The sequence below is a fragment of the Nerophis lumbriciformis genome, linkage group LG39, assembly GCF_033978685.3.
Source record: "Nerophis lumbriciformis linkage group LG39, RoL_Nlum_v2.1, whole genome shotgun sequence".
Taxonomy (NCBI): Eukaryota; Metazoa; Chordata; class Actinopteri; order Syngnathiformes; family Syngnathidae; genus Nerophis; species Nerophis lumbriciformis.
In genome coordinates this window covers 15,736,285-15,752,500 of record NC_084586.2, presented here as the reverse complement: position 1 = coordinate 15,752,500, position 16,216 = coordinate 15,736,285, and the positions used below count along the sequence as shown (strand labels likewise).

The 16,216-nt window shown below is 40.2% G+C and overlaps 1 protein-coding gene across 3 annotated transcripts in view; it reads left to right on the top strand.

Moving 5' to 3' along the window:
- Window positions 1-12,293, top strand: part of qki2 (QKI, KH domain containing, RNA binding 2) — a 63,225-nt gene extending 50,932 nt beyond the window's left edge. The window contains exons 5-8 of one of the 3 annotated variants that reach the window (XM_061931612.2): window positions 2,302-2,389; window positions 2,538-2,822; window positions 4,799-4,822; window positions 7,709-12,293. In XM_061931612.2, coding sequence (XP_061787596.1) covers window positions 2,302-2,389; window positions 2,538-2,822; window positions 4,799-4,822; window positions 7,709-7,791 — 480 coding nt within the window. In that variant the 3' untranslated portion in view covers window positions 7,792-12,293. Of the gene's footprint in view, window positions 1-2,301; window positions 2,390-2,537; window positions 2,823-4,798; window positions 5,825-7,708 lie in introns of those variants that run through there. The other 2 variants (XM_061931611.1, XM_061931610.1) reach the window with 2 other exon arrangements.
- Window positions 12,294-16,216: the final 3,923 nt, after the last annotated feature.

The window sequence follows — 16,216 nt, the reverse complement described above, 5'->3', positions numbered from 1 at the left end:
GTACCTTTCAGCATTAATGGCGCCTTCACAGATGTGTAAGTTACCCATGTCTTGGGCACTAATACACCCCCATACCATCACACATGCTGGCTTTTACACTTTGCGCCTATAACAATCCGGATGGTTCTTTTCCTCTTTGGTCCGGAGGACACGACGTCCACAGTTTCCAAAAACAATTTGAAATGTGGACTCGTCAGACCACAGAACACTTTTCCACTTTGTATCAGTCCATCTTAGATGAGCTCAGGCCCAGCGAAGCCGACGGCGTTTCTGGGTGTTGTTGATAAACGGTTTTCGCCTTGCATAGGAGAGTTTTAACTTGCACTTACAGATGTAGCGACCAACTGTAGTTACTGACAGTGGGTTTCTGAAGTGTTCCTGAGCCCATGTGGTGATATCCTTTACACACTGATGTCGCTTGTTGATGCAGTACAGCCTGAGGGATCGAAGGTCGCGGGCTTAGCTGCTTACGTGCAGTGATTTGTCCAGATTCTCTGAACCCTTTGATGATATTACGGAGCGTAGATGGTGAAATCCCTAAATTCCTTGCAATAGCTGGTTGAGAAAGGTTTTTCTTAAACTGTTCAACAATTTGCTCACGCATTTGTTGACAAAGTGGTGACCCTCGCCCCATCCTTGTTTGTGAATGACCGAGCATTTCATGGAATCTACTTTTATACCCAATCATGGCACCCCACCTGTTCCCAATTAGCCCGCACACCTGTGGGATGTTCCAAATAAGTGTTTGATGAGCATTCCTCAACTTTATCAGTATTTATTGCCACCTTTCCCAACTTCTTTGTCACGTGTTGCTGGCATCAAATTCTAAAGTTAATGATTATTTGCACAAAAAAAAAATGTTTATGAGTTTGAACATCAAATATGTTGTCTTTGTAGCATATTCAACTGAATATGGGTTGAAAATGATTTGCAAATCATTGTATTCCGTTTATATTTACATCGAACACAATTTCCCAACTCATATGGAAACGGGGTTTGTATTTCCAGGGCCAAATAAGATGAAGTGGGTTTGACACCTGCTCCGCCGCTCCCAGTCTGTGGAACGCTCTCCCTGACCACCTGAGGGTACCACAGACTGTGAATGTTTAAAAAAAAAAAAAAGGCTTAAAAACTCTTCTTTTTAAAAAAAAGAAGTATTATTTTTTTAGATATATGCATACTAGTTTTAGCTATTTGGCTGTTCTAGTTTTTATTTTTATTTATTTTTCATTATCTTTTTATTTTTTTTTAATACACTGTAGCACTTTGAGGTTGTTTACTCAATGTAAAGGGTTTTGTATTTCCAGGGCCAAATAAGATGAAGTGGCCCCCGGGCCTTGGGTTTGACACCTGCTCCGCCGCTCCCAGTCTGTGGAACGCTCTCCCTGACCACCTGAGGGTACCACAGACTGTGGATACTTTAAAAAAAAAAAGGCTTAAAAACCCTTCTTTTTTAACAAAAGAAGCCTTTTTTTAGATATATGCATACTAGTTTTAGCTATTTGGCTGTTCTAGTTTTTATTTTTATTTATTTTTTATTATCTTTTTATTTTTTTTAATACACTGTAGCACTTTGAGGTTGTTTACTCAATGTAAAGGGTTTTGTATTTCCAGGGCCAAATAAGATGAAGTGGCCCCCGGGCCTTGGGTTTGACACCCGCTCCGCCGCTCCCAGTCTGTGGAACGCTCTCCCTGACCACCTGAGGGTACCACATACTGTGGATGCTTTTTTAAAAAAAAGGCTTAAAAACCCTTCTTTTTTAACAAAAGAAGCCTTTTTTTAGATATATGCATACTAGTTTTAGCTATTTGGCTGTTCTAGTTTTTATTTTTATTTATTTTTTATTATCTTTTTTTTTTTTTTAATACACTGTAGCACTTTGAGGTTGTTTACTCAATGTAAAGGGTTTTGTATTTCCAGGGCCAAATAAGATGAAGTGGCCCCCGGGCCTTGGGTTTGACACCTGCTCTGCCGCTCCCAGTCTGTGGAACGCTCTCCCTGACCACCTGAGGGTACCACAGACTGTAGATGCTTTAAAAAAAAAAAAAAAGGCTTAAAAACCCTTCTTTTTTAACAAAAGAAGCCTTTTTTTAGATATATGCATACTAGTTTTAGCTATTTGGCTGTTCTAGTTTTTATTTTTATTTATTTTTTATTATCTTTTTATTTTTTTTAATACACTGTAGCACTTTGAGGTTGTTTACTCAATGTAAAGTGCTTTTTACAAATAAAATATATTATTGTTATTATTATTATTACCTGTGTTCTAACTGTGGACATGTCTACCCTTCTTTGTGCAGGCTGAAGGCGAGGACAACTTGAAGAAGATGCAGCTGATGGAGCTGGCCATCCTCAACGGGACGTACAGAGACGCCAATGTGAAGACATGTAAGGATGACATCATGGCGGCGCTAGCACAGCAGCGCACTGTACACACAAACAATGCCTCTGTCCCCACGTAAAATAGAGCGCTTGTCCCCTCCCTGTCCATTGTGCACGCCAACATTGTCCGTCTGTGTGTGTGTGTCCCCCGCAGCCATCGCCGGCTTCCCGCTGGGCACCCCCCAGAACCACCGCATCATCACCGGCCCCACGCCCGTCCTGCCGCCCGCCTTGCGCAACCCGGCCCCGGTGACCACGCCCACCCTCATGCCCCTGATCCGCCAGATCCAGAGCTCCGCCCTAGTGCCGGGCGGCAACCCGCACCCGGCGCTGCTGCAGCAGGGACCCGAGTCGGGGATCATCTACGCGCCGTACGAGTACCCCTACACCCTCACGCCCTCCATATTGGAATACCCCATCGACTCCACCGGAGTATTAGGTAAATACTCACAACACTCCATCACCTTCCTACATGGACAATGGATGTATTAGGAGACCTGGATACTTGACTCCAGTCCACTTGATGCCATGCACAAACCCCAAAACCAGTGAAGTTGTCACGTTGTGTAAATGGTAAATAAAAACAGAATACAATGATTTGCAAATCCTTTTCAACTTATATTCAATTGAATAGACTGCAAAGACAAGATATTTCGTGTTCGAACCGAGAAACTTGTTTGTTTTTGCAAATAATCATTAAGTTAGAATTTAATGGCAGCAAAAAGTTGTCACAGGGGCATTTTTACCACTGTGTTACATGGCCTTTCCTTTTAACAACACTCAGTAAACATTTGGGAACTGAGGAGACACATTTTTGAAGCTTCTCAGGTGGAATTCTTTCCCATTCTTGCTTAAGTTGTTCAACAGTCTCCGTTGTGGTATTTTAGGCTTCATAATGCGCCACTCATTTTTAATAGGAGACAGGTCTGGACTACAAGCAGGCCAGTCTAGTACCCGCACTCTTTCACTACGAAGCCACGCTGTTGTAACACATGGCTTGGCATCGTCTTAGTGAAATAAGCAGGGGCGTCCATGATAACGTTGCATGGACGGCAACATATGATTTAGATTTAGATTTAGATTTATTGGTCCCCTTGGGGAAATTCATTGTCACTGCCGTACATTTAAACACTAGACATTACACATCACACACAAAAAAATAACAAAAAGACATCATACAAAGGGATAAGATTGTGAAAAAGGCGGCGATCACCTTGTAACTTGTCATAGCTTGCTCCAAAACCGGTATGTACCTTTCAGCATTAATGGCGCCTTCACATATGTGTAAGTTACCCATGCCTTGGGCACTAATACACCCCCATACCATCACACATGCTGACTTTTACACTTTGCGCCTATAAACAGTCCTCTTTGACGTCCACAATTTCCAAAAACAATTTGAAATGTGGACTCGTCAGACCACGGAACACTTTTCCACTTTGCATCAGTCCATCTTAGATGAGCTCGGACCCAGCGAAGCCGGCAGCGTTTCTGGGTGTTGTTGATAAAATGCCTTTGGCTTTGCATAGTAGAGTTTTAACTTGCACTTACAGATGTAGCGACCAACTGTAGTTACTGACAGTGGTTTTTCTGAAGTGTTCCATGTGGTGATATCCTTCACACACTGATGTGGCTTTTTGATGCAGTACCGCCTGAGGGATCGAAGGTCCGTAATATCATGGCTTACGTGCAGTGATTTCTTTTTATCATATTACAGACCGTAGATGGTGAAATCCCTAAATTCCTTGCAATAGCTGGTTGAGAAATGTTGTTCTTAAACTGTTGGACAATTTGCTCACGCATTTCTTGACAAAGTGGTGACCCTCGCCCCGTCCTTGTTTGGGAATGACTGAGCATTTCATGGAAGCTGCTTTTATACCCAATCATGGCACCCGCCTGTTCCCAATTAGCCCGTTCACCTGTGGGATGTTCCAAATAAGTGTTTTGATGAGCATTCCTCAACTTTCTCAGTCTTTTTTGCCACTTGCGCCAGCTTTTTTGAAACGCGTCGCAGGCATCACATTCCAAATGAGCTAATATTTGCGAAAAATAACAACGTTTTCCAGTATCTTGTCCTTGCAGTCTATTCAATTGAATATAAGTTGAAAAGGATTTGCAAATCATTGTATTCTGTTTTTATTTACCATTTTACACAACGTGACAACTTCACTGGTTTTGGGGTTTTGTATTCTCAAATTGGGAAAACGCCACACTTTGAATAAACAAAAAAAAAGGACTAACACTGTAATTGCCCGTTAATATGACACCCGACACCATGTGTCTTTACCACCCAGACATGGCATCTGTAAAGCTGCCGCTAGCGCAGCTTTGTTGGCGGAGTGTATTTATCCAGCTCTCGTAATGCATCCCGCCACATGTAGCGCTGCATGCTGAGGCTCATCGTTGGGCTAATAGTCCCTTCGTCCTGTGTTTTCGCAGGTATGGCTTTCCCAACCAAAGGCTAAGCGATTAGCTATCCATCTTAGCACACACGGACTGGCTTGCAGAGACCCCCCCCTTCCTCAACCCCCGCTCCTAGAACCGACACCACCCCCCACCCCACCAAACCCCGCTCTCTCGCCGAGCAAAAACGCTCAAAGCTCGCTCGCTCTTTAGGACGACAGATTATTGGCGCTAGAGTAACGCGTGCGCCGGCTTCCGTTTCGTCGTATTAGCGTGGTGGTGTGACGCCTTCATTAACCCCCTTTTTGTTTTCTCGATTTTAACATTTTGAAATAGCTCCGCTTGTAATTTTAACACGTTTTTTTCCCCCGAGTCGACCTGTAGATGTTCTAGCGCCGCAGTTTGTGATTTAATATATGTTACGAGTTTTGATTCCAGTGCCTCAGAGTGACGTTGCCAAGCTTTTAGTGATGCTTTTTTTTCTACACACACACACACACACACATACACAAATAATTAATAGAAGCTAGTAGGGGTGTGACTCCTTTCTGGGGGGATGATTCGATTAAGAATCGATTCTCGATTCAACATGATTCTTTCGATTCAAACCGATTCTCTCTGTAAAATATTTGATAATGAAGCTTTTTCCAAACAGGTCACATGTTAGAAAAGTACCTTCTGGTTACATGGAGAAAGCTTCAAAACGTCTCTTTACAAATTAATTCTTATTAGAAGACAAAATTAAAATCTTGTTTTCTTTTTTTTTCCATAATTGATCATTTTCAATAATTGCTTTAAAAAAATGTTTAAACTTTTTTCCATAATTAATAATTTTTTACAATTTAAAACTTTTTCCCCATTTGTTCCCCTTAATTAATAATGTTCAATAATCGGAAAAACAGTTGTAATTTTTTTTAATCGTATTGTGAGTTTAAAAAAATGTTTACATTTTTTTGTGTGTGTACCTTTTTTTTGTATTTATCAACTGAAATTTTTTTTTTAATGTTTACAATTTAAAAAAATATTCCCTTTTTTCCCTTAATTAATAATATTCAGTAATCGAAAAAAAAGTTGTAATTTTTAAAATTGATTATTGAAAAATGTTTTAAAATGTTTAACTATAATAATGATTTTCAATAATCGAAAAACATTTTTTTAATTTTTTAAAATCTGATTATTGAAAATTATTAATTATATGAAAACAACATTTACATTTTTTTTTAAATCAATTATTGAAAATTATTAATTAAGGGAAAAAACTGAAAAACCCCCAAAAATGTTTTTTTGTTGCTTTGTTTTTAAAACAAATACATTTAAGATTTAAAGCCATTCATATTGAATTCAGAATTTTGATTTATCGACTGAAGAAAAAATAAAAAATTTTCAATAATCGATTTTTTCTGCGATGAGGTGGCGACTTGTCCAGGGTGTACCCCGCCTTCCGCCCGATTGTAGCTGAGATAGGCTCCAGCGCCCCCCGCGACCCCAAAGGGAATAAGCGGTAGAAAATGGATGGATGGATGGATGGATGGATTTTTTAAAATTGGTTAACTTTTTAAAAATGTTTCCCTTAATTAATAATGTTTAATAATCGAAAAAAAAGTTGTAATTGTTTAAATTGATTATTGAAAAATGTTTAAAATGTTTTTTGTTTTTTTCTTTGTGTTCCCAAAATGTATAATTTTTAATTTTTTTTAATCCGATTATTGAAAATGATTAATTATGGGGGGGGACGTGTTTTTTTGTTAGTTTTTTTGATAAAAATCTATTTTTTTAAGACACGTTTTTAAGCCATTCATATTCTATTCTTAGGTTTCATTTATTGACTGAAGAAAAAATAAATAACAATTATTTTTTTTTCAATAATCTATTTTTTTTTTAATGTTAAACTTTTTTCATTTTTTTCCCTTAATTAATAATGTTCTATAATCGAAAAAAAAAGTTGTAGTTGTTTAAATCGATTATTGAAAAATGTTTAAAATGTTTTCATTTTTTTTCTTTTTGTTCCAAAAATTTATAATTTTCAATAATGGATTTTTTTATTTTTTTATTTTAATCCGATTATTGAAAAGTATTAATTATATGAAAACAAAATTATTGACAATTATTAATTATGTGAAAAACAATTTTTTTTTTTTTTTTTTTGATAAAAATTAAACATTTTAAGACACGTTTTTAAGCCATTCATATTCAATACATTTTCATTTATCGACTGAATAAAAAAAAAAAAGTGTATCTTTTTTTTTTATTAGTGAAAATTATGAGTCATATGAAAACAAAAGTTTAAAAAAATGTTTTAATCAATTATTGAAAATGATTAACAATGGAAAAAATTAAAAAACTAAAAAAAAAGTTTGGGGGTATTTTTTTGGGATTAAAATACATTTTTAAGACACGTTTTTTAAAATCCGATTATTGAAAATGATTAATTATGGGGAAAAAAAGAAAAAACGTGTTTTTTTCGTTAGTTTTTTTAATAAAAATCTATTTTTTAAGACACGTTTTTAAGCCATTCATATTCAATTCATATGTATATTTTTGTTTTTTTTCGATTATTGAAAATTATGAATCGATTTAGAATCGGGATGAATAAGAATCACGACTCGGATGTGAATCCATGTTTTGTGCACCCCTAGAAGCTCGCGGTTTGAATTAATCTTTTCTCCAGAGAACAGAAGACCACAACACAACACCATTCTGTCCTCTTTGGAAGCGTTGATGTTTGACTTTACCTTTAACCATTGCCCCCCCGCCCCCTCCCACGCCCCCTCCCCACCCCCCACCCCCGCAGCCACAGTTTTGTGCACGTTTTGCTCGTGGCCCTCAGCGATGTTGGCGCCAAAATGGCTCTGGACTGTGTGATGTGTTTTTCTGATGAGTAACCTTCTGTGTTCTGTTTTGGCAACGTCGTGGCGCCGTTAGCAGGTGCCATGACCACTAAGGTACGCCGCCACGACAAGAGAATCCATCCTTACCAAAGGGTAGTGACCACAGACAGAGGTTAGTTAGCTCGCCAGCCACTTTATGTGTACGTGTGTGTGTACGTGTGTGTGTGTGTGCGTGTGTGTGTGTGTGTGTGTGTGCGTGTGTGCGTGTGCGTGCATGCAAAACAAGGGACCAGTTTACGTGCGTCGACACGACACGCCGAAATATCCGTAACGTGCTCGGCGTAAAATGTGAAATCAGTGTTTTGTTGCAGTAAAAGCGAAGTTAGAGGGGAACTCGCTCTTTTGGAATGTTGATAATCATTCACAATCCTTTATGTAAGACAAGAACACGTATAAAAGGCATTCTAAATCATAAATAAACTTTAGCAAAAGTCAGCTTACGATAGAGCCAGTGGGATTGGCTCTATTCTGCCTATAATGCCCCTCAAAAAACATCCAAATGGTACATCCATAGTAACAGTTTTACTGCGATCATTTTTTTTTATTAACAGCCCTAATTTTTGAGCCTGAACATAAGGAGAATGATCTACAAATTTTAGAAGTTGAGTGTTTAACAGATCCAGCAAGAAAGCAGTGTTGCTCATGCATGTAATTTATTTTCACAAAACATGGTAACAGTTTTACTGCGATCATTTCTTGTGATTTATCACATAAGTTAACGGCCCTGATTTTTGAGCCTGAACATAAGGAGGATGATCTCCGAATTTTAGAAGTTGAGCGATAAACAGATCCAGCAAGAAGCAGTGTTGCTCATGCATGTCATTTATTTGCACAAAACCTGGTGACAGTTTTACTGCGATAATGTTTTTGTGATTAATCACATGAGTTAACGGTTTTAATTTTTGAGCCTGAACATAAGGAGGATGATCTCCGAATTTTAGAAGTTGAGTGATAAACAGATCCAGCCAGAAAGCAGTGTTGCTCATGCATATCATTTATTTGCACAAACCTTGGTAACAGTTCTACTGCAATAATATTTTGTGATTATTCGCATGAGTCAACGGCTCTAATTTTTGAGCCTGAACATAAGGAGGATGATCTACAAATTTTAGAAGTTGAGTGTTTAACAGATCCAGCAAGAAAGCAGTGTTGCTCATGCATGTAATTTATTTTCACAAAACTTGGTAACAGTTTTACTGCGATCATTTCTTGTGATTTATCACATGAGTTAACGGCTCTAATTTTTGAGCCTGAACATAAGGAGGATGAGCTCTGAATTTTAGAAGTTGAGCGATAAACAGATCCAGCAAGAAGCAGTGTTGCTCATGCATGTCATTTATTTGCACAAAACCTGGTAACAGTTTTACTGCGATAATGTTTTTGTGATTATTCGCATGAGTTAACGGCTCTAATTTTTGAGCCTGAACATAAGGAGGATGAGCTCTGAATTTTAGAAGTTGAGCGATAAACAGATCCAGCAAGAAGCAGTGTTGCTCATGCATGTCATTTATTTGCACAAAACTTGGTAACAGTTTTACTGCGATCATTTTTTGTGATTATAACATGCATTAACGGCCTTCATTTTTGAGCCTGAACATAAGGAGGATGAGCTCAGAATTTTAGAAGTTGAGCGATAAACAGATCCAGCAAGAAGCAGTGTTGCTCATGCATTTATTTGCACAAAACTTGGTAACAGTTTTACTGCGTTCATTTTTTTTGTTATTAATCACTCGAGTAAACAGCCGTAATTTTTGAGCCTGAACATAAGGGGGATGAGCTCTGAATTTTAGAAGTTAAGTGATAAACAGATCCAGCAAGAAAGCAATGTTGCTCATTCTTGTAATTTATTTGCACAAAACTTAGCTACAGTTTTACTGCGATAATTTTTTGTGATTATAACATGCGTTAGCCCTAATTTTTGAGCCTGAACATAAGGAGGATGAGCTCTGAATTTTAGAAGTTGAGTGATAAACAGATCCAGCAAGAAAGCAATGTTGCTCATTCTTGTAATTTATTTGCACAAAACTTAGTTACAGTTTTACTGCGATAATTTTTTGTGATTATAACATGCGTTAGCCCTAATTTTTGAGCCTGAACATAAGGAGGATGATCTACAAATTTTAGAAGTTGAGTGATAAGCAGATCCAGCAAGAAGTAGTGTTGCTCAGTGCTAAACGAGATATACAAACTATGAACATAATAAAACAATCACTTACTGCACAATGTCTGCTCTCACTGCTATGCCGACTGATGTCCCGCTTAGATGAGGAATTAATTATAATCCTCAAAAAAAAAAAGTGCCGTATAGGTGAAGTAAAACAACAATTCAACTAAAACAACATCATAAAAAGGATACAAAGTGGATTAAAAATGATAGTTAAAAGGTGCATTAACTAAAAGCTTTACTAAAAAGAGAAGTTTTCAAATGTTTCTTAAAGGTTTCAACACAGTCAAGATCACGGAGGGACTGGTGCAAGTTGTTCCAGAGTCTGGGAGATATAGTCTGGAATGCCAGGTCTCCACGGGTTTTAAAACGAGTTTTTGGGGATCTTTAGAAGACCCTGGCCTGAAGACCGGAGGCTGCGCCCTGAATGTCAGGACTAAAATCTTAAACTCAATGCGGGATTTAACTGGAAGCCAATGGTAGTCCGTCTGCGTTAGCACTTGTAATAACAATGTCGTTAATACTTGGTTAATATTCAAGTTACGATATGTAAATGGGGTGTTGTTGGCGGTTTTTGGATGTTTTTTAGAGGGCGCTCTCATAAGCTGCATTGTTAGCCACCTCTTACTTGCCGTATTTTACGACTTAGAATGTGTGTATCAAATCAAGCACTTAGGCATGGAGACTGTTTCTACAAACATGTGTGAAAGAATGGGCCGCTCTCAGTGATTTCCAGCGTGGAACTGTCACAGGATGCCACCTGTGCAACAAATCCAGTCGTGAAATTTCCTCGCTCCTAAATATTCCAAAGTCGACTTTATTATAAGAAAAGTGAAGAGTTTGGGAACAACAGCAACTCAGCCACCAAGTGGTAGGCCACGTAAACTGACAGGGAGGAGTCAGCGGAGGAATTATGGTGTGGGGTTGTTTTTCCAGGAGTTGGGCTTGGCCCCTTAGTTCCAGTGAAAGGAACTTTGAATGCTCCAGGATACCAAAACATTTTGGACAATTCCATGCTCCCAACCTTCAGAATCAGAAATACTTTATTAATCCCCGAGGGGAAATTAAGATTTTAAGCACAATCCCATTCAAGAGCAGACAAACATTACAGGGAGACAGAACAGGATCAAACATTACAGGGAGACAGAACAGGATTGCTGACGGGTCTGGCAAATTCCGACAAAAAAGGTGAGAAACAGGTAAAGGTTGAGAAAAAAAATTCAGTCTAAGCCTGGGCACCTGGAGAGCGGGTCCAGACTGAGGACAAGGAAGAAAAAAACCTCATAGCCATAGCACACATAAAGATGCGTGCAAGAGGGATACATCAAATAACACAAAGGACATTAAATCCTTGTGGGAACAGTTTGGAGCGGGCCCCTTCTTCCTCCAACGTGACTGTGCACCAGTGCACAAAGCAAGGTCCATAAAGACATGGATGACAGAGTCTGGTGTAGGTGAACTTGACTGGCCTGCACAGAGTCCTGACCTGAACTCCGATAGAACACCTTTGGGATGAATTAGAACGGAGACTGAAGAGCCAGGCCTTCTCCACCAACATCAGTGTGTGACCTCACCAAAGACTTTATGCACAAATGCTCCAAACTCCATGTGACCTTCCAATTAGCCCACGTACAGTACGCAGAGAGCTTCATGGAATGGGTTTCCATGGCCGGGCAGCTGCATCTAAGCCATACATCACCAAGTCCAATGCAAAAGCGTGGGATGCAGTGGTGTAACGCACGTCGCCACTGGACTCTAGAGCCCATGGATGACAAAGTCTGATTGTAGGTGAACTTGAATGGCTTGCACAGAGTCCTGACCTGAACCCGATAGAACATACTTGCCAACCCTCCCGGATTTTCCGGGAGACTCCCGAAATTCAGCGCCTCTCCCGAAAACCTCCCGGGACAAATTTTCTCCCGAAATTCAGGCGGAGCTGTAAGCCACGCCCCCTCCAGCTCCATGCGGACCTGAGTGACGTCAGGTGCGCAACACCACGTAAATCGTTTGGCCAACCAAAAAGTAACCCCAGTACGCTATAGCCAACATTCACCAGGAGATGGCAACAGACAAACATAGATCACTATTACATTCCTCCCCTTTTAGAAATATATAGAAGTTACTCAAAATAAATAAACAACCCAACCAAAAAAATGCAGCAGCTCAATTAAAAAACTGTACTTAAGCCACATTCTTTTCTCTTTTTTTTTAGTACTGAACTCTTAACACTCATTTGTAAAAAAAAAATAACATGCTTATTATACAAACAGTATTTGTACACCTTTAACACAGATTTTTATACTGTCTTCAGAGATTCAGTTTTTTTGGTGGTACTCGAAACCTTTCTGGGTACCTGCGAAAGAGTGTTCAGCATGGTTGGAAAAATAGTGACAGAGAATAGAACAAGGATGGACAATTCAACCCTTAACTCAACAATGAGTAGATGAGTGTTATGTGTGTGTGTATACGTGTAAATAAATGAACACTGAAATTCAAGTGTTTCTTTTATTTATATATATATATATATATATATATATATATATATATATATATATATATATATATATATATATATATATGTATGTATGTATGTGTGGGAAAAAAAATCACAAGACTACTTCATCTCTACAGGCCTGTTTCATGAGGGGTTCCCTCAATCATCAGGAGATTTTATTGGGAGCATTCACATACCATGGTTTATATAGGGCACAGAGTGGGTGGGTACAGGCTGGCGTAGGGGCGTGGTGATTGGCTCATGTGTTACCTAGGAGGTGTTTCCGTCTGTGGCGGCATGCTGATACAATTTCGCTGCGCTTGTTGAGGGATGACAGGTCTGGACGGTATATAATAAACAGTTTCTCTTTCAAGCATATATATACCGTCCAGACCTGTCATCCCTCAACAAGCGCAGCGAAATTGTATCAGCATGCCGCCACAGACGGAAACACCTCCTAGGTAACACATGAGCCAATCACCACGCCCCTACACCAGCCTGTACCCACCCACTCTGTGCCCTATATAAACCATGGTATGTGAATGCTCCCATTAAAATCTCCTGATGATTGAGGGAACCCCTCATGAAACAGGCCTGTAGAGATGAAGTAGTCTTGTGATTTTTTTTCCCCACACATACATATATTGCGCTCTACTACGGTATCGAGCACTATTTTTTGGATAACCTTATTAAGACATATATATATATATATATATATATATATATATATATATATATATATATATATATATATATGAAATACTTGACTTGGTGAATTCTAGCTGTTAATATACTCCTCCCCTCTTAGCCCCGCCCCCAACCACGCCCCCACCACCCCCCACCTCCCGAAATCGGAGGTCTCAAGGTTGGCAAGTATGCGATAGAACACCTTTTGGGATGAATTAGAACGGAGACTAACGAGCCAGGCCTTCTCCACCAACATCTCACCAATGTGTTTTTTGGGGAGAATGGTGGAAAATTCCTAGAAACACACTCCGCAACCTTGCGGACGGCCTTCCCAGAAGAGTTGAAGCTCAAATAGCTGCAAAAGGTCATAATGAACCCACCCTAGGGGTTAGGAATGGGATGGCGCTTCAAGTTCATACGTGAGTCAATATAGTGTAGGTGCTAGAGATGCGCGGTTTGCGGGCACAACCGCGGAGTCCGCGGATTATCCGCGGATCGGGCGGATGAAATTAAAAAAAATTAGATTTTATCCGCGGGTCGGGTCGGGCGGTTAAAATAAAAAAAAATTAGATTTTAAATAGATTCAGGCGGGTGGCAGTTAAACCAATTCGGAAATATATATACATAGTTAAATGTTGTTACCCACATACGAAAAACGAGCAGGCACCTGCAGCATATGCCACAACAGAAGAAGAAAAAAAAAAAGAGATGGACACTTTTACGGAGCGGAGAAGGGACGCCTCGCCGGGGTCCGGGACCGAGGCCCCTTCCCCCGAGAGGGCCCCACCGGGAGCCGTAGCTGAGGCAATCCGCGAGAAGGGCCCGACGCACGTCCAGGGTCACCACCGCGCCCACCGCACCGACACCCCGCCTCGTCCGCCTTCGCCGCGGCCGGCGTCACGCGCAGCAGGTAAGCAGCTTACCTGCCCGCCACCCCCGTGGCCGGGGGCTCGTAACAAGGGTCGCTCCGCCCGCGCAGCTTACCTGCCCGCCACCCCTGTTGCCGGGGGCGCGTAACAGGGGTCACTCCGCGCGCAGTGCGCTCACGAAAGGGGTGGGGCTCACCCTGGTTGATATAGACAGCAGGATGGTGGCCATGGAAGTTGGAACCCGCTAAGGAGTGTGTAACAACCCACCTGCCGAATCAACTAGCCCTGAAAATGGATGGCGCTGGAGCGTTGGGCCCATACCCGGCCGTCGCCGGCAGCGAGACGTGCTTGGAGGTGCGCTCAGCGCGGCTCCCATATGATTGCGCACTGGTGTGCGTCTGGGTCGTGACAGCGTGGCACGCGAATGTCTGTGCTGCATTGGATCAGTCTCCTTTCTTTAACAGGCAAAAGCTTTATAACCTCACTAATGCCTTGCATCGTCTATATTAGATATATAACAACGGGCGGGTGCGGGCGGGTGCGGTTCTGATCAAATGTTAGCTCGGGTGGATGGCGGATGGTTGACGACTTTCTGATGCGGTTGCGGTTGAAATAATTGCCTATCCGCGCATCTCTAGTAGGTGCCTTACATAGGGATTGTGAATGATAAGCAAACAAAAATAATAATGTCGATCCCCTCGCGAAGGAGCGTGCAAAGGGAGGGGGCGGGGCTTATCTCCACTCGTTAGATAAACCCGGGCGGCTGCTCTCATGTGACTCCGGTCCTTGTGACTCCTAGACTAGGGAGTCCTCTCCTCTCCTCCCCTCGCCTCGCTCATTTTTTTTAAAAATTTTTTATTTGTTGTTGTTTATCTGCACGGGGGCTTTTATTTATGTCCATTCCACTCGTTCTTAACTCCTCGTCTTGTGCCCGATGACGACGCGCCACTTAAAAAAAAAAAACCCAGAGGACACCCCATTGAAGTACTCCTACTACTAAATAACTACTGAAGTCTGTGTTCCTTTTCTATGAAATACTGTTGTTTGTGGTCTTATCAGTCGCCCACTGGACTTTATCACTGGGACTGTTTACATCTTTCATATATTTCCTAGCCAGAGTGGTGCTGTTGCCATGTATTTAGCTGCAAAAAAAAAAAAATGTGTATATAGGGATTTTAAGGACGCTTATATGAAGCTAATGGAACAAAATCGCCTGAAAAGTATTTGTAGTATTATTATTTTTTTTCTTTGTTTAGTTTGTACATTTTTATTTTTACCATATGCTTTTTATAGATGAAGTGTTCTCCATGTTTAAAACTTCCGACTATACTTTATTCCGAGTGTGTAGCTCCTACTGTTCCTGGAAGGTGAACGCGGTGTTGTTTTTGCTCTTTTGTGTGTTGCTGTGTGATGTTGTTGTTGTTGTTGTTTCTCCTTTTTTTTGTTTGTTGTTGTTGTTTTTGTTTTGAAAGATGAGGTGACCTTCTCAATGCACAGGCCTCGTGACTGTTTTATGCAATAGAAAATGGATTAGCTAGATGCTATATTGTATGTGTGCGAGCAGTGGTGCTCCTGTTTGTACATGATGGACACGGAAACACTAAAAAGGCAATAAAGACGACTATTGAGGAAAAAAAAAGGAAAAAAAAAAGACATCTCCAAAGACAACCTAAGGACTCGAAATTCCTCTATTTACATTCTTTATTATGAATTTTCTTCTTCTAAAACAACATACAAATCACCATCTTTTAACCTCTCATCGCTGTCTCTTACGGTGCCTCTCTGCTCACAGTAGTCATCTAATGTGTAGCCATGATCAATAATCAATATGTTGCTGCTAAAAAAAACAATGTAGGAGGTCCACTGCAGGCACAAGACAGAAGAACAACTTGTTGAATTAGGTAACTCAAACACAACATTGAAACAACAGGCTTTTTGATGACATTTAATCAATGTTGGGTTCTAACGTTGCATCGACCGTTGAATTTTGGTCATTTCCCAACCAATGTCCTACAACACAAACATGACTTTGAAAAAACATGCTTTTTTTAATGACGTTTAATCAATGTTGGGTTCTGACGTTGATTTGACCATTGAATTTTGGTCATATATAACTCAAACATAACGTTGAAACAACATGCTTTTTGATGACATTTAATCAATGTTGGGTTCTGACGTTGATTTGACCATTGAATTTTGGTCATTTCACAACCAATATCTTATAACTCAAACATAACGTTGAAATAACATGCTTTTTGATGACATTTAATCAATGTTGGGTTTTGACGTTGATTTGACCATTGAATTTTGGTCATTTCCCAACCAACA